The sequence below is a fragment of the Peromyscus leucopus genome, chromosome 10 (assembly GCF_004664715.2).
Source record: "Peromyscus leucopus breed LL Stock chromosome 10, UCI_PerLeu_2.1, whole genome shotgun sequence".
Taxonomy (NCBI): Eukaryota; Metazoa; Chordata; class Mammalia; order Rodentia; family Cricetidae; genus Peromyscus; species Peromyscus leucopus.
Genome location: NC_051071.1, coordinates 2,059,963 through 2,075,475, shown reverse-complemented (window position 1 = coordinate 2,075,475; position 15,513 = coordinate 2,059,963). Strand labels below are relative to the sequence as shown.

The window sequence follows — 15,513 nt, the reverse complement described above, 5'->3', positions numbered from 1 at the left end:
AACACTCCTGACCAGAGGACACGGAAGAGCCAGTACCAAGTCCCTAAGGCCATTCATTAGGCGTCATGTATGCACCTGGTGGCCCTCTCACTGGGACAACAGGTAGGTGCCTCAAGTGTCAGTTGGTGTCGGGCCCCTGCTGCTGCTGCTCCTTGCCTCCTGAGACCTTCCAGGTGCTCGCTAAGGGGGGAGGTGTCAAGTGGGATAGTGACTCCCACGTGTTGGCTAGGGTGACCAGCCCAACCCAGCAGCACTCAACACCCTCCGAGGCTCTGCCCGGAGACCAACTGTCACTGGGTTACATTTCCCAAAGCCATCCTGTCCCCCTAGTAACAGTGATACCAACTAAAGGCAAAGAGGGGTCCCATGGACGAGGGTAGCCCAGGCCCCGCTGGGCCTTTCTGTTTCCTATCCAGCAGTACAAAAAGCTACTCTGGTTTTTCTGAGCAGAGCCAGGCAAAATCTATACCTGCTTCACTAACTCACTGTTGGTCTCTGGCCCCTGCAAACAAATGCCTATGCTTGGGGGTGGGGGATACCTGGACACTACCACCCTTGGGCTTCCTGGGGTGAGGACACGACTTCCCTTGACGACCCTTGATGTGACTTAACTCCGTAGAGCAAAGGGATGGAAGTTGGAGCATGAACAGCTTTGTCTTTATCTTTTCATCTTCCAGGCCAGTGGGAGACTGGCCTTGGGCAACTACCTCGTCTGCAGGGTTCAGGTTTTCTGTCCAGTGCGGTGTTGCAGTCCGGAGAGGAATGAGAAGTTAAAAGCCGTCCTGGCTTTCACCAGACTGCTCACTCTCCAGCCTAGCTTTGCTGATGATGAAGATAATTTGTTACTTCCTCCTCTGCCAACAAACACTTTTGATTGATTCTTGATTGGCTCAGAATCAGCGCAGAAGGCAGCAGAGTGTTATACCTGCTCCTCAAAAATCCTGCTGTGTGCATTTCCTTATTGTTACCACTTCATTTCTTTCTTTCTTTCTTTCTTTCTTTCTTTCTTTCTTTCTTTCTTCCTTCCTTCCTTCCTTCCTTCCTTCCTTCCTTCCTTCCTTCCTTCCTTCCTTCCTTCCTTCCTTCCTTTCTTTCTTTCTTTCTTTCTTTTTTGGTTTTTCGAGACAGGGTTTCTCTGTGTAGCTTTGCGCCTTTCCTGGAACTCACTTGGTAGCCCAGGCTGGCCTCGAACTCACAGAGATCCGCCTGCCTCTGCCTCCCGAGTGCTGGGATTAAAGGCGTGCGCCACCACCGCCGCCCGGCTCATTTCTTGTCGGAAGTCCGATGAACGCAGGAGGCCACAAAGCTTCAGGTACTGCGCTCAGCCTGCACGGGGTGGTGCAGTTGTACAGAGAGTGGCAGCCCTCGAAAGAGAGTCCTTGCAGGGTGCATTTCTATACCGTCGGCTCTGATTGGATCCCAGTCACCCCAAAACATGCCAAGTGAGGACACGGCTCAGATATAAGCACTGTACCGGCCGGGACGGCCTTGGAGATCTGTGAGTGGTGTGCCCACCAGGGGCAAGAAGAAAACATTATCTAACACCTAGGGGAGCTCTTTGGGCCCTTCTTCACAGCCCCACCCTGCTGGCAGCCTTTGGCAGCCTCCACTCACTTCATCCTCCAGTGCCACCATCCTCTGTCCCCTTCTCCCTCTTGGTCTTTCTTCAACCTCATCTTTGGGTTGGCTTTTTTTCTCCTGGTGCATGTCTGAGTCCACCCAAGTTCTAGTACACATCAGAAATGCATTCTTTTTCATTGCTGCATAATATTCCTGCAACTGCCTATACTATTGCCCACATTAGCACTAACTTCCTATTTGCACGACACTTTTTCTTTGTCCTGTAGGAAGGTCTCCTTTAATAGGGTTGGCCCCTCTGTGCTCAACGTAACTGCTGATGTGGTCTGTTTACCCTGCCATCTCTCTTCGACTTGTCCCGCCTGCTCTTCTATGACACTTCCTTCCTATCCTCCTCAAGCATAAACAAACGTTCGAGTATCGCCACTTAGTTCTTGAATCAGCTTTCAGCTGAGCCCTCTTTCGTTTGTTGTTGTCTATCCTGGATCCACTCAGTTTCACACCTCAGGTGAGATGGGAGGATTTCCAGGAGTGTGAATCCATTAACGGCCCAGGTCTCACCCATCCCTGGGCCACACATCTTCCTCCCTGCACGGCACACACTGCAATGCTTTATGTAAGCCGTCATTTGAGGTTTAAATTAAGGCCCACAGATAATCCTTAAGCCATCTTCCTGGGCACTCTTCCTTTTTTGCCTGAACGGCTTTCTTGCCGGCTTAACTTCCATTCCTTGGAAAGCATGCTTACCTCACCCTCCCCTTTTCAAAGAGTGTCAGGGCTGGGGCTGGGATTCCCACACCGACAGGCTTGCTCTGTTTGCTTTGCTTCCCAACGCTCCCGTGTGTGAGACACAGAACCTGCTGATTTCCTGGGACCACTGGGATTTTTAAATGAGCCACCCCAGGGGCTGTAGGAGGCATCTTCTCCTCTATAAATATGTCATAGTAGAAACAATTCCGTAGCATATCCCACCGTCCGAGTGTTGTGTATTGAAATGCCGTCCTGTACCCACTACACCACAGAGCTGGCCTGTTCCTAGGTCAAGTGATCACGTATTTGCAGGGCTGTTTCTAGACCTGCCTTCATCCTCAGTCTCACTGTTTCAATTGCTGTAACCTGGTCATGAAGGGACTCTGGCCCTTCTCTCCCATTCCTTCTGCCTAGCTAAAAATAAATAAATAAATAAACAAACAAACAAACAAACAAACAAACAAATAAACATACATTAGATTACATTCTTAAAGCTAGCCACCAAGGTCTATTTCCTTATCGGGCCACTTCCTCCTCATGAGGCTGACTACCAAGGTCCAGGTATCAAAGTATTGAGGTCCAGCAGTCAAAGCCCCCTTTGGCTCACCTAATAAACATGCACAATTAAAATTAAACACCTCATCCTAACACAAGGTTTCTCCCTTTGCCTACCTTTATAAACTGTCATTTGCCTATGGGCCACATCTGTCTCCTCTCTATCCAGAGGCAGTCCTTTGTCCCTCCAGGGCAAATATCCCTGCCCCTTTTCCCTCATCCTCTTTCTCCTGTCTTTCTTTCTTTCTCTCTCTCTCTCTCTCTCTCTCTCTCTCTCTCTCTCTCTCTCTCTCTCTCTTGCATTTGGTGATTTTTTAATTAAGAAAATTTTTATTCATTTTACACACCAATCAAAGATTCCCCTCTTCCCTCCTCCCACTCCTCCAGCCTCCCCCTCCCAGCCCACCCCCATTCCTTCCTACAAGCAGGTAAGGCTTCCCATGGGGAGGTACATTTAGTAGAGACAGATCCAAGCCCCTCCTCCTCCCGCATCAAGGCTGCACAAGGTGTCCTACCATAAGTAGTGGGTTCCAAAAAGCCAGCTCATGCACCAGGGATGGATTCTGAATCTACTGCCAGGGGGCCCCTTAAGCAGATCGAGCTACACAACTGTCTCGCTATGCAGAGGGCCTAGTCCAGTCCCACACAGGCTCCACAGCAGTTGATCTACATTTCTTGAGTCTGTCTTTGTCTCTTATCTCCCGCTCTTTGTCTCTATGAAGCAAATAAATCTCCTTTGTACTGAGAACTTGGTCTTGGGGGTTCTGAGCCGATACTTTTCCTTTCAGGTCATAAGGCATATGGCACCTGCAAAATTTTCCCTCTTCAAGGTTGTAACTCCAAAAACTGGAAGTGTGACTTGGGGATGGAATACTTGTCTAGCATGCACAAAGCCCTAAGTTCAACCCCCAACATCACACACACACACACACACACACACACACACACACACACACACACTCCTGCCACTCCAAATCCTTTAAATGTTTAGATCTGACTTAGAATCTGCTTGCCAATGTCCGTGCCACACAGCCCTACCCTTCAAACAGAAACGCCATCTTCATAATATCTACCATGTCTGCTCCAAAAGTTCATCACAGCTGGGCTTCCCTGCTGACATCCCCACGTGGGAGAGGTAGGGACAGTCACTGAACCTCCCTTGAATAACCAGCCATTCCTCCCAGCTGCCCAAAATTCTACCCTAATAGAACACGGTTTGGGAGCTTCAGGGAGGAGCTACACCATACAGGCTTCGGGAGTTTTGAGAGGGGCTCCCTCTGCACAGGCGCAGGGAAGCCATCATTCCTGCTGGCTGCAAACCCTCCTTCACAGCTGCATTACCGTTCCCCACACCCTCACCACAACCCAAACCCATTGGCTCCCCTGGATGAACCCTGGGGAATCCAGCTGATCTGTCATTTGGGAGCTTATGAGGATGGGGTGAGACAATGCTTAGTCATCATCATCGTCCCCGCCCTCCAACCCCCACCCCCACCCGACCTACTCACCCACCCTACCCACACACACACACCAGAGGAAAATTCTCACAGTAGCCTAAGGAAAAAGTTAGCTTGGATTCTGGGCCACTTTCATTGACTTTATCAACAGTCTCATCAATGGAAGCTGTTTACTTAGCTCTAACTCTTCTCAGCGGGGCTCTGGAGCCCAGCAGATCTCCCACACAGCTTTCCCTGCTGCTTAAAAGAGTTCCCCTTTCCCGCTGTCCACGGCTAGTGCATAGAAACAGAAAGGTATTTTGTATCTACTTAGTATCAGAGCTTGGACAAATGTGCTTGTTAGTTCTGAGAAGTCATGAGATTAATGTCCTCGTAGGAGTGGCTGAAGCCACCGTGTGTCTCCCCTTTGTCATTCTGTGCCATCCACTGTTTGAGGACAAGGCTGTGCGGGTGCCATTTTCTTGGGAGCAGGGACTGGGCGCTTGCCAGACACAGAACTTGGTGGTACCTTGGCTTTCTCACTTCCAGAACCATCATTACCCAGTCTGTGCCACAAAACAGCCCCAGACTCCTGCAGCATCATGGCAGCATTCCCATATAACTAGGTTCCCCTTCTTCCATGGTCTTCTGTATACTGTCCCCCCTGGCTAGTGCAAAGCTGAACAGAAGAGTTGGTAACAGTCACTTGTTTGGGTCTTGAACTTGAGTGGGAAGCCTCAGCTGGTTCACCATTACGACAAACATTGTTAGCAGATTTTCAAAAGGACAATTTATCAGATTAGAGCAACTCTATTTTAATTCAGATATGCTGAGTGTGTCGGGAAGATGAATTTTAAAATGCTTGGAATGAATCGAGGAAAACGGCCACGTGAGGTTTAATCCTTTCTTTCATTGCCAGATTAAAGCCTGTGGTGGCCTCTAGGCGTTTGAGACCAGCTTGGTCTACATAGCAAGCTCCAGGCCAGCCAAGGCTATGCAGTGAGACCCTGTCTCAAAAAACCAAAAATAAATAAATGAAGTATACTCTCTGGCTTTAAATCAGGAAATACTACATTGATCTTTACATTGGCATAAGTAACTCAACCTAGCCCAGGATTTCTTAGCCTTCCACTATAGCCCTGGTCTTTGTTAATACTTAGTTAATATTCTTATAGCTACGTTCTTAAAAGATAATACACACACACACACCAATTCTTCACACATCGTTGGCTTTGGATTATAGTTTGTGCTGGCCTCATAAAGACTTTAAATACATCTCTACTCCTCTATTTCCTGGATGTCTTTGCTAACTGTAGGGGTTAATCTTTGTCAACTTGACAGGATTAAAATCACCTAGGAGACACACCTCTGAGCGTTTCCAGAGGTTTAACTGAAATAAGAAGCCCCCCCCCCACCCTAGTTTCTGGGGAATTCATCTCTCCCTGTTTCTGGGGAATGCAGTGTGTGTGAGCAGCTGCCCCCTGCTCCTGCCCCACGCCGTCCCCTCCGGGATGGGCTGCACCCTTAAACTGTGAGGCCCAAAGGAGCTCTTCCTTCCCGAGGGCCTTTTGTCAGGTTTCACAGCACCAAGGCAAGGAGCTGGTGCAACTAGGACTCATTTTATTTCCTCCATAAACGTTCGGAAGCCTTTCCTGTGAGGGCACCGGGCCGAGGCTCTTCTACGCGGGGAGGCACCGTGAGCTACAGGCTTAATCCTATCCTAGTTGATCTTGCGGGGGTAGCTGCCCCTTCCTCTGCGCACATCTGTCTGCGCACATCTCATCTGTCGGTCCACACAACCCAGGGCATCCGTAGTGTCAGCACTCGCTCTCCGTGACCCCCCCCCCCACTTTTCCCTTCATCCATCGTGGGAGCACTGAATCAACTTACCAATTTTAACTATTTTCCTGAACTTGTTGGTTTCTGTATTGGTTTTTGTCTTCAGCAATTCTTATTCTTTATAATTTTCCTTGCTCGACTTTTTGGGAGGTTAAATTTTAATATTTATTATTATTATTATTGTAACCATCATCCTTATCACTGTGTGTTCACAGGATATGTGTATTTGAATATGGGAGTCCATGTGTCTCGGCATGTGTGGAGGGTCAGAGGACGACTTACAGGAGCTGGTTTTCTCCTCCCACCAAGGGTTCCTGAAGACTGAGGTTTTTAGGCTTGCAGAGCAAGCACTTCACCCAATTCGGTTGTCAGTCTGTCTGTCCATTTTCCTTCCTGAGGAAGCAGCTCATCTCTTAACCCCTAGTGGGGTCAATGCCTGGGGAAGCCCATCCTTCACCGGCCGGACTTAGAACACAGGCCTAGATGGTGACTGCTATCGGTTCAATGAGGTCTCCTCCCTCCCTCAGAGATGCCTGCCGACTAAACTTAACAGCCCTCACCCCACCCCCATTTTAAATTTTCTGATTTTTTTGCACTTTACATTTCCCTAGGAAAGACCCAGACGTAAAGCCCACTCCCCATCCGGATGAATGAAAGGACCTTGCCTCTGCAGCACCTTGCCTCTCTTACCGCACCCCAGCCCCCACCCACAAGCCCCACTACAGAGACCAGGAAACTGCTCCTCACAGTTTGCAGGTCTGCCCAGAACCATACCTCAGGAGAGACCTGCCATGCTAAGCCGACTCGCACCCCAGGGACAGCCAGGACTTTGTGGACACCCCAGTACCTCCAGCCGTGCCTGGAGCACATAAACTGCTATGTGCCCGAGGGAAGGGGTGCTGTAGGGAGAGACGCCACGTACCAGTCTGCGGATGTCACGTTCGCACTCGCGTTTGATGCGGTGCACCTCATCCTGGTGCGCCTGGTACGCAGCGCGCAGGTCCGCGGCCTTGGCCTTGTCCGCCTGCATGCAGTTGCTGAGTGCCTCCTCCGCCTGTTTGCGCGCCGCCTTCAACTCCAGGATCTCCTGCTGCAGCCGCTGGCGCTCGCCATCAAAGGTCCTGCGAGCCTCCTCGCGCGCCTCGGCCAGCAATGCAGTCTTGACTTTGTCTGCGGCGCCATCGCGCAGCACATTCAGCGTGGCCTGCAGCCGCTGCAGCTCGCCCTCCTTGATCTTGGCCGTCCGCGCTGCCTCCTGCTCGTGCTGCCGGATGAGCGCCTCGCGCAGCGCCTGCAGCTCCTTCGTCTTCTCCTCGTGCAGCTTAGCCTTGAGCTCGGAGATGTAGGCCGTGTGGCGCCGCTGCTCCTGCTCGCGCTCCAGCTTGGCCTCCTGCAGACGCTCCCGCAGCTTGCCCACCTGCAGCCAGAACGGGAGCAGCAGGGGTTAGGGGTCAGAGCCCTCGGGGGTAAGTAGCCTCAGCCCCACGCTTTTCCAGTCTCCACCCTCTAGCTCCCCCTGCAGGCCACACCCACAGTCCTGCCCTCCACCCCAAACCCCATCCAGGATCTTCCTTCCCAACGTGTTTTACGATTTTTCCCTGGAGAGCCGAACCTTGAAGACCTTTGAGTTCTAAACTGTATGGGGAAGGACAGGAAACTAGTGACCAACAGAACAGAAACCATCTCTCACCAAAGCCAGGAAGATTCTAAACAGGCAGGGAACTTGAGTCACAGAGGACACAGTCACCCAGGAGGGCAGGGTGGAGACCTAACATAACAGCTGGGTGGGCTGCTGCCCTCCAGCTAAGGTGGAAGGTGGGCTTCACCTTAAGCCATGCTAAAGAGATGGATGGAGTAATTCGTTGTTGTTGTTGTTGTTTTAATGAAACACGGTCCTTTTCCTTCCCAGGATTCCCACCCCTAGTGCAGAAGCTCATAGTTGGCAACCCTATAGGGTCGCCAGTCTGCCCACTTTCCCGAAATGTCTTGGGCTTTTCTACTCTCTCCCTCCCCACCGTGTGGCCATGCGTTAGCTTGTGTCTGACCTCCTTGCCAGGATGGCGTTTTTCCCCTTCTCTCCACCATTCTCCTGCTTCTGGCAGCAGATGAAGTTTGCGGCTCGCCCGACACAGGGGTTTTCTTTTAAAACAGTCCTGTGCTTCCATTTGAGTCTGTTCTTAAATTCTTTATTAATAGACTAAGAATAAGAACCCCCCCACAGAGGGATCCTCTGTGTGTGTCTCTCCGTGTGTGTGTGTGTGTGTGTGTGTGTGTGTGTGTGTGTGTGTGGTGTGTGTTGATTATCAGGGTTGAGCCTCTCTGGCCCCAGGACCTGTGCTCAGCCTGAGCATGCTGGCAAACTGCCTCTGGTGGACCAGACGTCAGAAGGAAACAGCAATGTTTTCCCCAGACCACGCAATTTATAGCCGACTAGGGGGAATTAATTTTAGGTGCATTTTATGGCATCATCTCGGTCGGTACTGGCACATCCATCCTTTAACAGCCAGGAAAGATGCAAAATGACAACCCCGAGGCAGATGCATGAGACCAGTATCGCCTGACATCACAGGCAACCACAGAAACAGCACGTGATGCCAGCGTCACTGGTCACCTCCCCCCAGGACTGGAGCTGGAGCCCTGGCGAATTTAGAGCTAGAACATCAAGACTCAAACAGTCCACAGATGCCTTAAGGACAACACACTCCACGTGCAAAGAACACCGCCGCTGAGTCAGGACTCCTGTCCCAGCCAGGTCTGCCTCAGACGACTGTGTGATGCCAGGCTTCACAGACCGGTTTAGAACCCTCTCAGAGATGGTGACTGTGATGGTATTTCAAAAGAGAATTAAATGGGGGGGGGGGGGAGACAGCCCTGAATGTGGGTGGTGCCATCCCATAGGCTACGAACCAGGATGGAATAGAAGGGGGGCAGGAGAATGCCACCTGAGCATCATGCCTGTCTCTGCTTCCTGGCCGCCACGTCGGGTTGCCACTCTGCTCAGCTACACCTTCCCTGCCTCGATGTACGAAACTCTCTAAAGCCATGAGAGTCAAATAAGACTTCCTTCTCTTCAGTGGTTTCTGTCCAATGTTGTCATAATTGTAAAAAAAAAAAAAAAAAAACAACTAACACATAAAACTGACCAAAGAAGCAGGGTCATTGCTGTGACTAAACCTGATTACGTAATTCTCAGGTCTTGGATTGGTTTGTGGGAGGAATGTGGAACAGTTTGGGCTAGAGAAGCCCTAGGCCGCTGCAAGCAGAGCTCAGTGGGTGATTCTGGTGCGAGCTCGGAACAGAGCAGGCAGTGAAGAGTGCGCTCAGGAGACTTCAGACAGGAACAAGAACTGTGTTGGGCCCTGGACTGCAGGTCATGCAAGATACACCCTGGCAATTTCTGGTTTTCTATGGAAATGGGGAACAAGAATCGGAGAAAAATGTGAAAAGCAAGCTGTTTGGGCAGAAAAGGAGGCAGCTGAATTGTAGACAAGGAGGGTGTGGTGGTTAGCGATGGCTACCATTAATGAGAAATGGAGCACTTAGCATCCGTGTAAAGAGGGAGTTGGTCAGACTCCACCAGTAATGGCCTCTGGGTGTGAAATCTGAACTCATTTGAAAGACTTTCTTTCCCTGGAGAAGACCCAAGAGCTGGGGAATCTGCTCACACACAGCTGTGAAGGGAAGTGCTTTCCTAGGCTCAGCTGTCCAGGCACTCAGTGAAGGACTATGGCAGTCATGGCTCTAAGTCTGCTCTTAGCTAGATGCTGACCTAGGTATTGTCCACTGGCGTTGGTCTTACAGGCATGTAGAATACAAGAGTTATAGGGTCATGGTAGAAGTAAGAGAAGTCCGAGAAGCCAGGCAACGTGTGCTAGATGAGTATCCCATCAAGAAACCACTGTGCCAGCCATGTGTGATGCTTGAGGGTGAAGCCTGAGCCACAATACAGGTATCAGGATGCTGGAGATTGCCAGGAATGAGGGACATCTGCTAAGGAAAGCTGCAGACAACAAGGGAGGCCACCCCAGGACACAGCTCTCAGGGGCTACGGATGACAGGGCCATGGGGGGAGGGCTGCCCAAGGTCCTCAGAGCTCACAGCACGATACCACGTGCTAGACATGGAGCCACAGGATTTCGTGTTTGCCCTTCAGAGGTTCAGTCTGTTTTGCTTTGTTCCCACAGCTCCTTTCAGGGCCCTGGTCCATTATGTTTTGGAAACATGTAAGTTTGTTTTATTTTTTTTTTACAAGGTTTCATAGCTAGGAGATTACCTTGAGTCTCAGCAGAGACTTTGAACCTTGAACAGTGTTGAAAGTGTTAGGATTCTGGGAACTCATGGACATAGACTGAATGCATTTTGCATTCTGAGATGAATATGAATGAGCCTTTTGGGGTCCAGGGTGGAATGTTAGGGTTTAAAGAGAGGTGTCTGGGTGTCAAGCTGACAAAGGGCTTTGCCATCAACTTGACTGGATTGAGACTCATCCTGGAGATGAGGATTCTGGAAGGTGCCAGTACGGGTGTCTCTGGAGAGGATTCCCAAAGGGAGAAAGACCTACCCGGCAGCTGGGGGCACCCTCCTGTGGGCTGGGGGCCCAGAAGGAGTAAGAGGGAAAGGGAGAACTCGAGCTAGGCTCTGGCAAGCCTCCCTTTTCTGCTTCCCTGACAGGAACTATTGGCTCTGCTCTGCCACACCTCCCCCGCCATGACAGACGGGTAAGCTGAAAAGGTGGGTCCGAAAAAAACCTGTCCTCCATAAAGCTCCCCACCCCTAGACTGTTTCTGTCAGCTGTCCCAGCAGTGAGAAGAGTAACTAACACATGACCTAGGGGACCTGGCTCACCCTGAAGCTGTCTCATTGTAGGAGGGCACTTCCTTCACACAAGAAAGCTTGTTACTGGTGCAGTGAAAAGCCTGTAATTGGACCTTGGTTGTGCTGTGATTGATAGAGATTATTAATACCACTCCTTGCCACGCCCCCTCCAGGATACAACCAAGCTGTACCTTTCACTTTCTGACCCAGCAGGACACCCCCTCCTGTGCTGCCCCCTGGTGTTCTAAGAGGTCCTCCTGCCAAGTCTGGTCTGCCTTGCACTTCACCACGGGTAGGGCAGGCTGAGCGGGTAAGGGTAACCGCAGAGGTGGTGTCAGGGGCAGCACCAGAACAGCAGAGTCACAGAGAGTGACCGGGAAAAGAATGCAGGGAGCAGAGGCAGGCGACACCTCGAGATAGTGGAAGCACAGAGAAGCAGGAGAGTCAAGACAGCAGAAGGTGACGGGCGTCAGGAGCCAAAGGCCAGAGACTGCAGTTCCTAGCGGCTGGCAGAGTTCCGGGAACTGTCAAGCCCAAAGAGCTAAGGGTCCCGACATCCAAGGCCTGGGATCTGTGACAGCAGCTACTGTAAGTGTCCAGGGTCCTGACACTCAAGGTCTGGGAGCAAGACTCCCACCCCGCCAAGGCCGTCCGGCCCCTTCAGGGTAGGGTCAATGTCTGACTCAGGGTGGACACCATGGACTGGTTGCCATGAGATCTAAGAAATCACCAGCAAGCGACAGCCAGAACCTGCATGGCCTTTCCTCTACTACCCCTGCTCCCCACACGACCTCAGACCTGGGGCCTTTTCAGGCTTAGAGTTCTACCCTGGCAGCCAGATATCCATCTCACCCTGTCCCCAACTGGCATTGAGGTTGTTCACAGGGGGATGTTGAACACTTGAGGCTGTGAAAATCTATTTGCTTCCTCTCCAGCCAGCAAAATCCTTGGGGCCAGCTCTAAGATGGTCTCGAGAAGCCTTCACAGGCTCAGCTTGCCCTGCACGTGCTGAGACCTCTCGTGTGCCCAGTGCCATGGCACCTCTAGCTCCTGCATGTCTCTACGCCGCCAGTTGAGGGAAGGGGCCGCTTGTGAGTCACCTCATGGCAAACGCATGTCACCCAGTTCACAACAGGCACGTGCAGGTCCCTCACTGGGTGACTGGGGGGACGAACACTTGCCCCACATTCCTTCTTCACCCTGAAGCCTTTAATGCTTGCCCTCTGCTAACATAAGGACACCATTAACATGATCTGGCTGGTTAGTGTGATATCATGTTCCATACTGCCTAAATGATATTGGGAACTCCACATTGGTGCTTTTCATGGGTAGTCTGGGGGACGCTCTACTGAGTTCCCTGAGAACAGAACTTGTCCCAGTGACAGAGAGGCAAAGCCCTATGGAGACTACAGGGGGAGGCATGGAGGAGACTGCAGTCAGGACATGGCTAGGTGGAGATTCCCAAGTCCCAGAGCTGAGACACAGCCCGGTGATAAGAGATTCCCAAGGGCCTGTAATCCACACTGTAGCACCTGATAGACCAGGGCTAACCTGGTGTTGGGGCTCAGTAACATCTCCCAGAACAGATAAGCTAAAGTTCTAAATCCTGGGGTGTTACCATAGCATTAGATTGGTGACAGGACCTATAGTAAGGAGATTAGTATAAACGGAGGACATTATATTGGGTCCAAATCCCATCTGTGATGGTTAGTGTTAGCTGCCAACCTGGCAGATGTTAGAGTCATGTGAAGATGGGCCTCTGGGCATGTCTGGGAGGGATTATCTTAATTACATTAATTGATATGGGAAGACCCTTCTGCAGTGGGGAGCACCCTGGGCAGGGTGTCCAGGGCTGCATAAAAGTGGAGGAAGCAAGCTGGACACTGGCCCCTACGAACTGCTCTGTTTCCCATTGTGAAGGTGACGTGACCAGCTCCCCAAGGATCCACCGTGCAGCTGTGACTTCCCATGTCACAACCACAGCCACAGCAAAGGCTACGGCAGCGGGGCTTTCCCCTGCAGTTGTTAGAGCTGACATTTAGGACAGCCTTGAACTCGTACATCACCCGCAAGCTCAGCAGTGACTTAAGTCAATGACATCACCAAGATCAGGAAGCCAGTCTGGCTGAACGGAAGAGGGAGGCCACCGAGTCTGTGACTCGGCAAGCTGGAGTCTCCCAACAGTACTGGGTTGACACAGCAGTGCCTTAACTGCTTTCCTGAAATATGTGGGTCCCCAGCCAGGCTGTTCCAACAGGCTCCAAAGCTCATACTGGAGGATGAGAAAGCTCCTGTGACAGAGGCAGGCTCTTCCCAGAGGACTTGCTATAACCCTACTGTGACCACCACCACCGCATCTTGCAGGAAAGGGAAGCTGGAACGTAAAGAATCTTACAGCCCCATCAAGTCACAGGCAGCATGTGGTTTAAAAAAAAAAAATGCTACCAGTTTGTACAACTGCCTGGGGGGGGTGGGGCAGCCGAGGTTCCGAGACCCAGTGATACATGCTTCACAGCCCAGTGCTCACAGCCCAGTGCTCACAGCCCAATCTGGGATGGCACCAGAGGCCCTGCCCCACCTTGCTCTTCTCCTGCTGGAACTCGATCTGGATGTTGGTTAGCTTGGCCCGCAGCTCTTCATTGGCCATCTGCACAGAGTCCGTCTCCGCCTCGGGCTTCTCACCCTTGCTGCGTCCCTTCTTATTAGACATGTTTCCTCTTGGGGTGAGACGCTGAGGTCCTGAGGTTCACGCCCGCCCACCAGCAAGCACAGCTGCCAGCTCTGCTGTGCCAACCAGTCGCGCAGGGCTCCGCTTGTCCTCTGGGAACACCATCACTTGCGATTCTGCAAGGGGAGAAGAGAGACCGGGTAAACACACGGTAAGCGTCCCCCTAGCCTGGGCACCCCAGGACTAAACACTTGCCTCACCCTCAGAAGGCCTACCCCTCACAAGTCTGGCCTATCATTAGCTCACTGAAGCTACCTCAGAATCACCTGGAAGACATTCTGGGCAGAGTCCTTGAGGCCTGAACAGCATCTCCAATCAACTCGCAAACGATGCCCCCAGAGGGCCACACTGTGTAGCCTTGCTCCAGTCCTGGCCTCTTGAGAGTGCAGGACCTCACCTGCGCATCTGTGAACCATAGCATGCAAACCTCCATGCAGCACATGGGTGCTATTTCCAAAGGCATCCCAGGGTCTCACCCCAGAGCCTGAAGCACACGGCAGAGGACGAGAGGCAGGAGGCAATGTGCACTGCACCCCCACAGGCCGGGAACTCTGGAGCAAGGGCAGCGCCACACTTTGAGATGGAGGGCTCAGCCTCATAGTTAATCGTCCCTCCTATACAGAGTCAATTCTGTCATCCTTGTTACAGGTGAGGAAACTGAGGCACACGCCAGCCAAGTGCTAGGTAACACAGTTCATAACGGGAATTGGTACTGACCTGATCATCCTGCTATGTCCAAAAGCAGCATAGGACAAGCAAGTGAGGTCTCTGAATGGGCAGACTCTGGGACATCGGGCCTCGCCACCAAGGGCCCAGTCCAACCACCCCCACCCTGCTGTCCTCAAAACAAGAGACGCTCCAGTCAGGGCAAGACCATTACCTGCCACCTGGACACATTACTGAAGTGATGCCCAATGGAAATGGGGATGATATGTTAGAGGGAAGGATACAGGAAGGAAGGAAGGAAGGAAGGAAGGAAGGAAGGAAGGAAGGAAGGAAGGAAGGAAGGAAGGAAGGAAGGAAGGAAGGAAGGAAGGAAGGAAGATATAAGGAGAAATGAATGAAATTTATAGTTTCTGGTCCAACCCATAAGAAACTTGGAGTCCAGCGACAGACAAACAAAATGAAAATAAGAAAATTTCTTAGATCCATCAGAGAACTGAGGTCCTAGGGCAAAGTGATGCCCCACAGACAGCCCGAAGCCAAGACCAGCTTCCTGAGAACAAGGTCCAGTCCCTTCTACATCAACCCAGCCCCCAACAAAACAATGTAAGGTATACTAAAGGGAAGACATCAGGGTTAGACCCAGACGGAGACTTTAAAGTGATTCTGAATAACATGCAAAGGGCCTCGGAGGAAAAAGAAGCAGACAGCATGTAAGAACAGATGGTCTGTAAGGAAAGATGAAAAATTCAGGAAAGGAAAAAGAGATGTCCAAAAGAGGGAAAAAAAAATGCCACAGGGGAACTAAAACAAGTCTTCCACATGCTCTTGCAGGACTGCGCATAGGTAAAGAACCCGTGCGCTCACAGGTGCACCAGCAGTGCATCCCAGACTGAAGAGAGTCTGTGAGCCACAGATATTACTAACACAGTATGTCCAAACTGAGAAGCAATGCAAAAAAGAACCAGACGGTCCAAGGACCGAGGGGCGGTTTCAACTGCAGAACACCGAGGTGTGTTAGCTGGATTAACAGCTGTGACCAAACACACCAAAGCAACCAAAGGGAAGAAAGGGTTAATTTCAGCTTGGAGTTCCACATCACACTCCATCGCTGAAGGAAGTCAGGGCAGGAACTCAAACAGGGCCAGC

At 51.3% G+C, this 15,513-nt stretch overlaps 1 protein-coding gene across 8 annotated transcripts in view; it reads right to left on the bottom strand.

The window, feature by feature from the left end:
* Jakmip1 (janus kinase and microtubule interacting protein 1) overlaps positions 1-15,513 on the bottom strand; it is a 122,529-nt gene that overhangs the window by 48,319 nt on the left and 58,697 nt on the right. For all 8 annotated transcript variants that reach the window (XM_028882352.2, XM_028882350.2, XM_028882351.2 and 5 more), the window contains exons 2-3: positions 13,552-13,817; positions 7,081-7,575 (exon numbers count right to left, since the gene is read on the bottom strand). In XM_028882352.2, coding sequence (XP_028738185.1) covers positions 7,081-7,575; positions 13,552-13,683 — 627 coding nt within the window. In that variant the 5' untranslated portion in view covers positions 13,684-13,817. The remainder of the gene's footprint in view (positions 1-7,080; positions 7,576-13,551; positions 13,818-15,513) is intronic.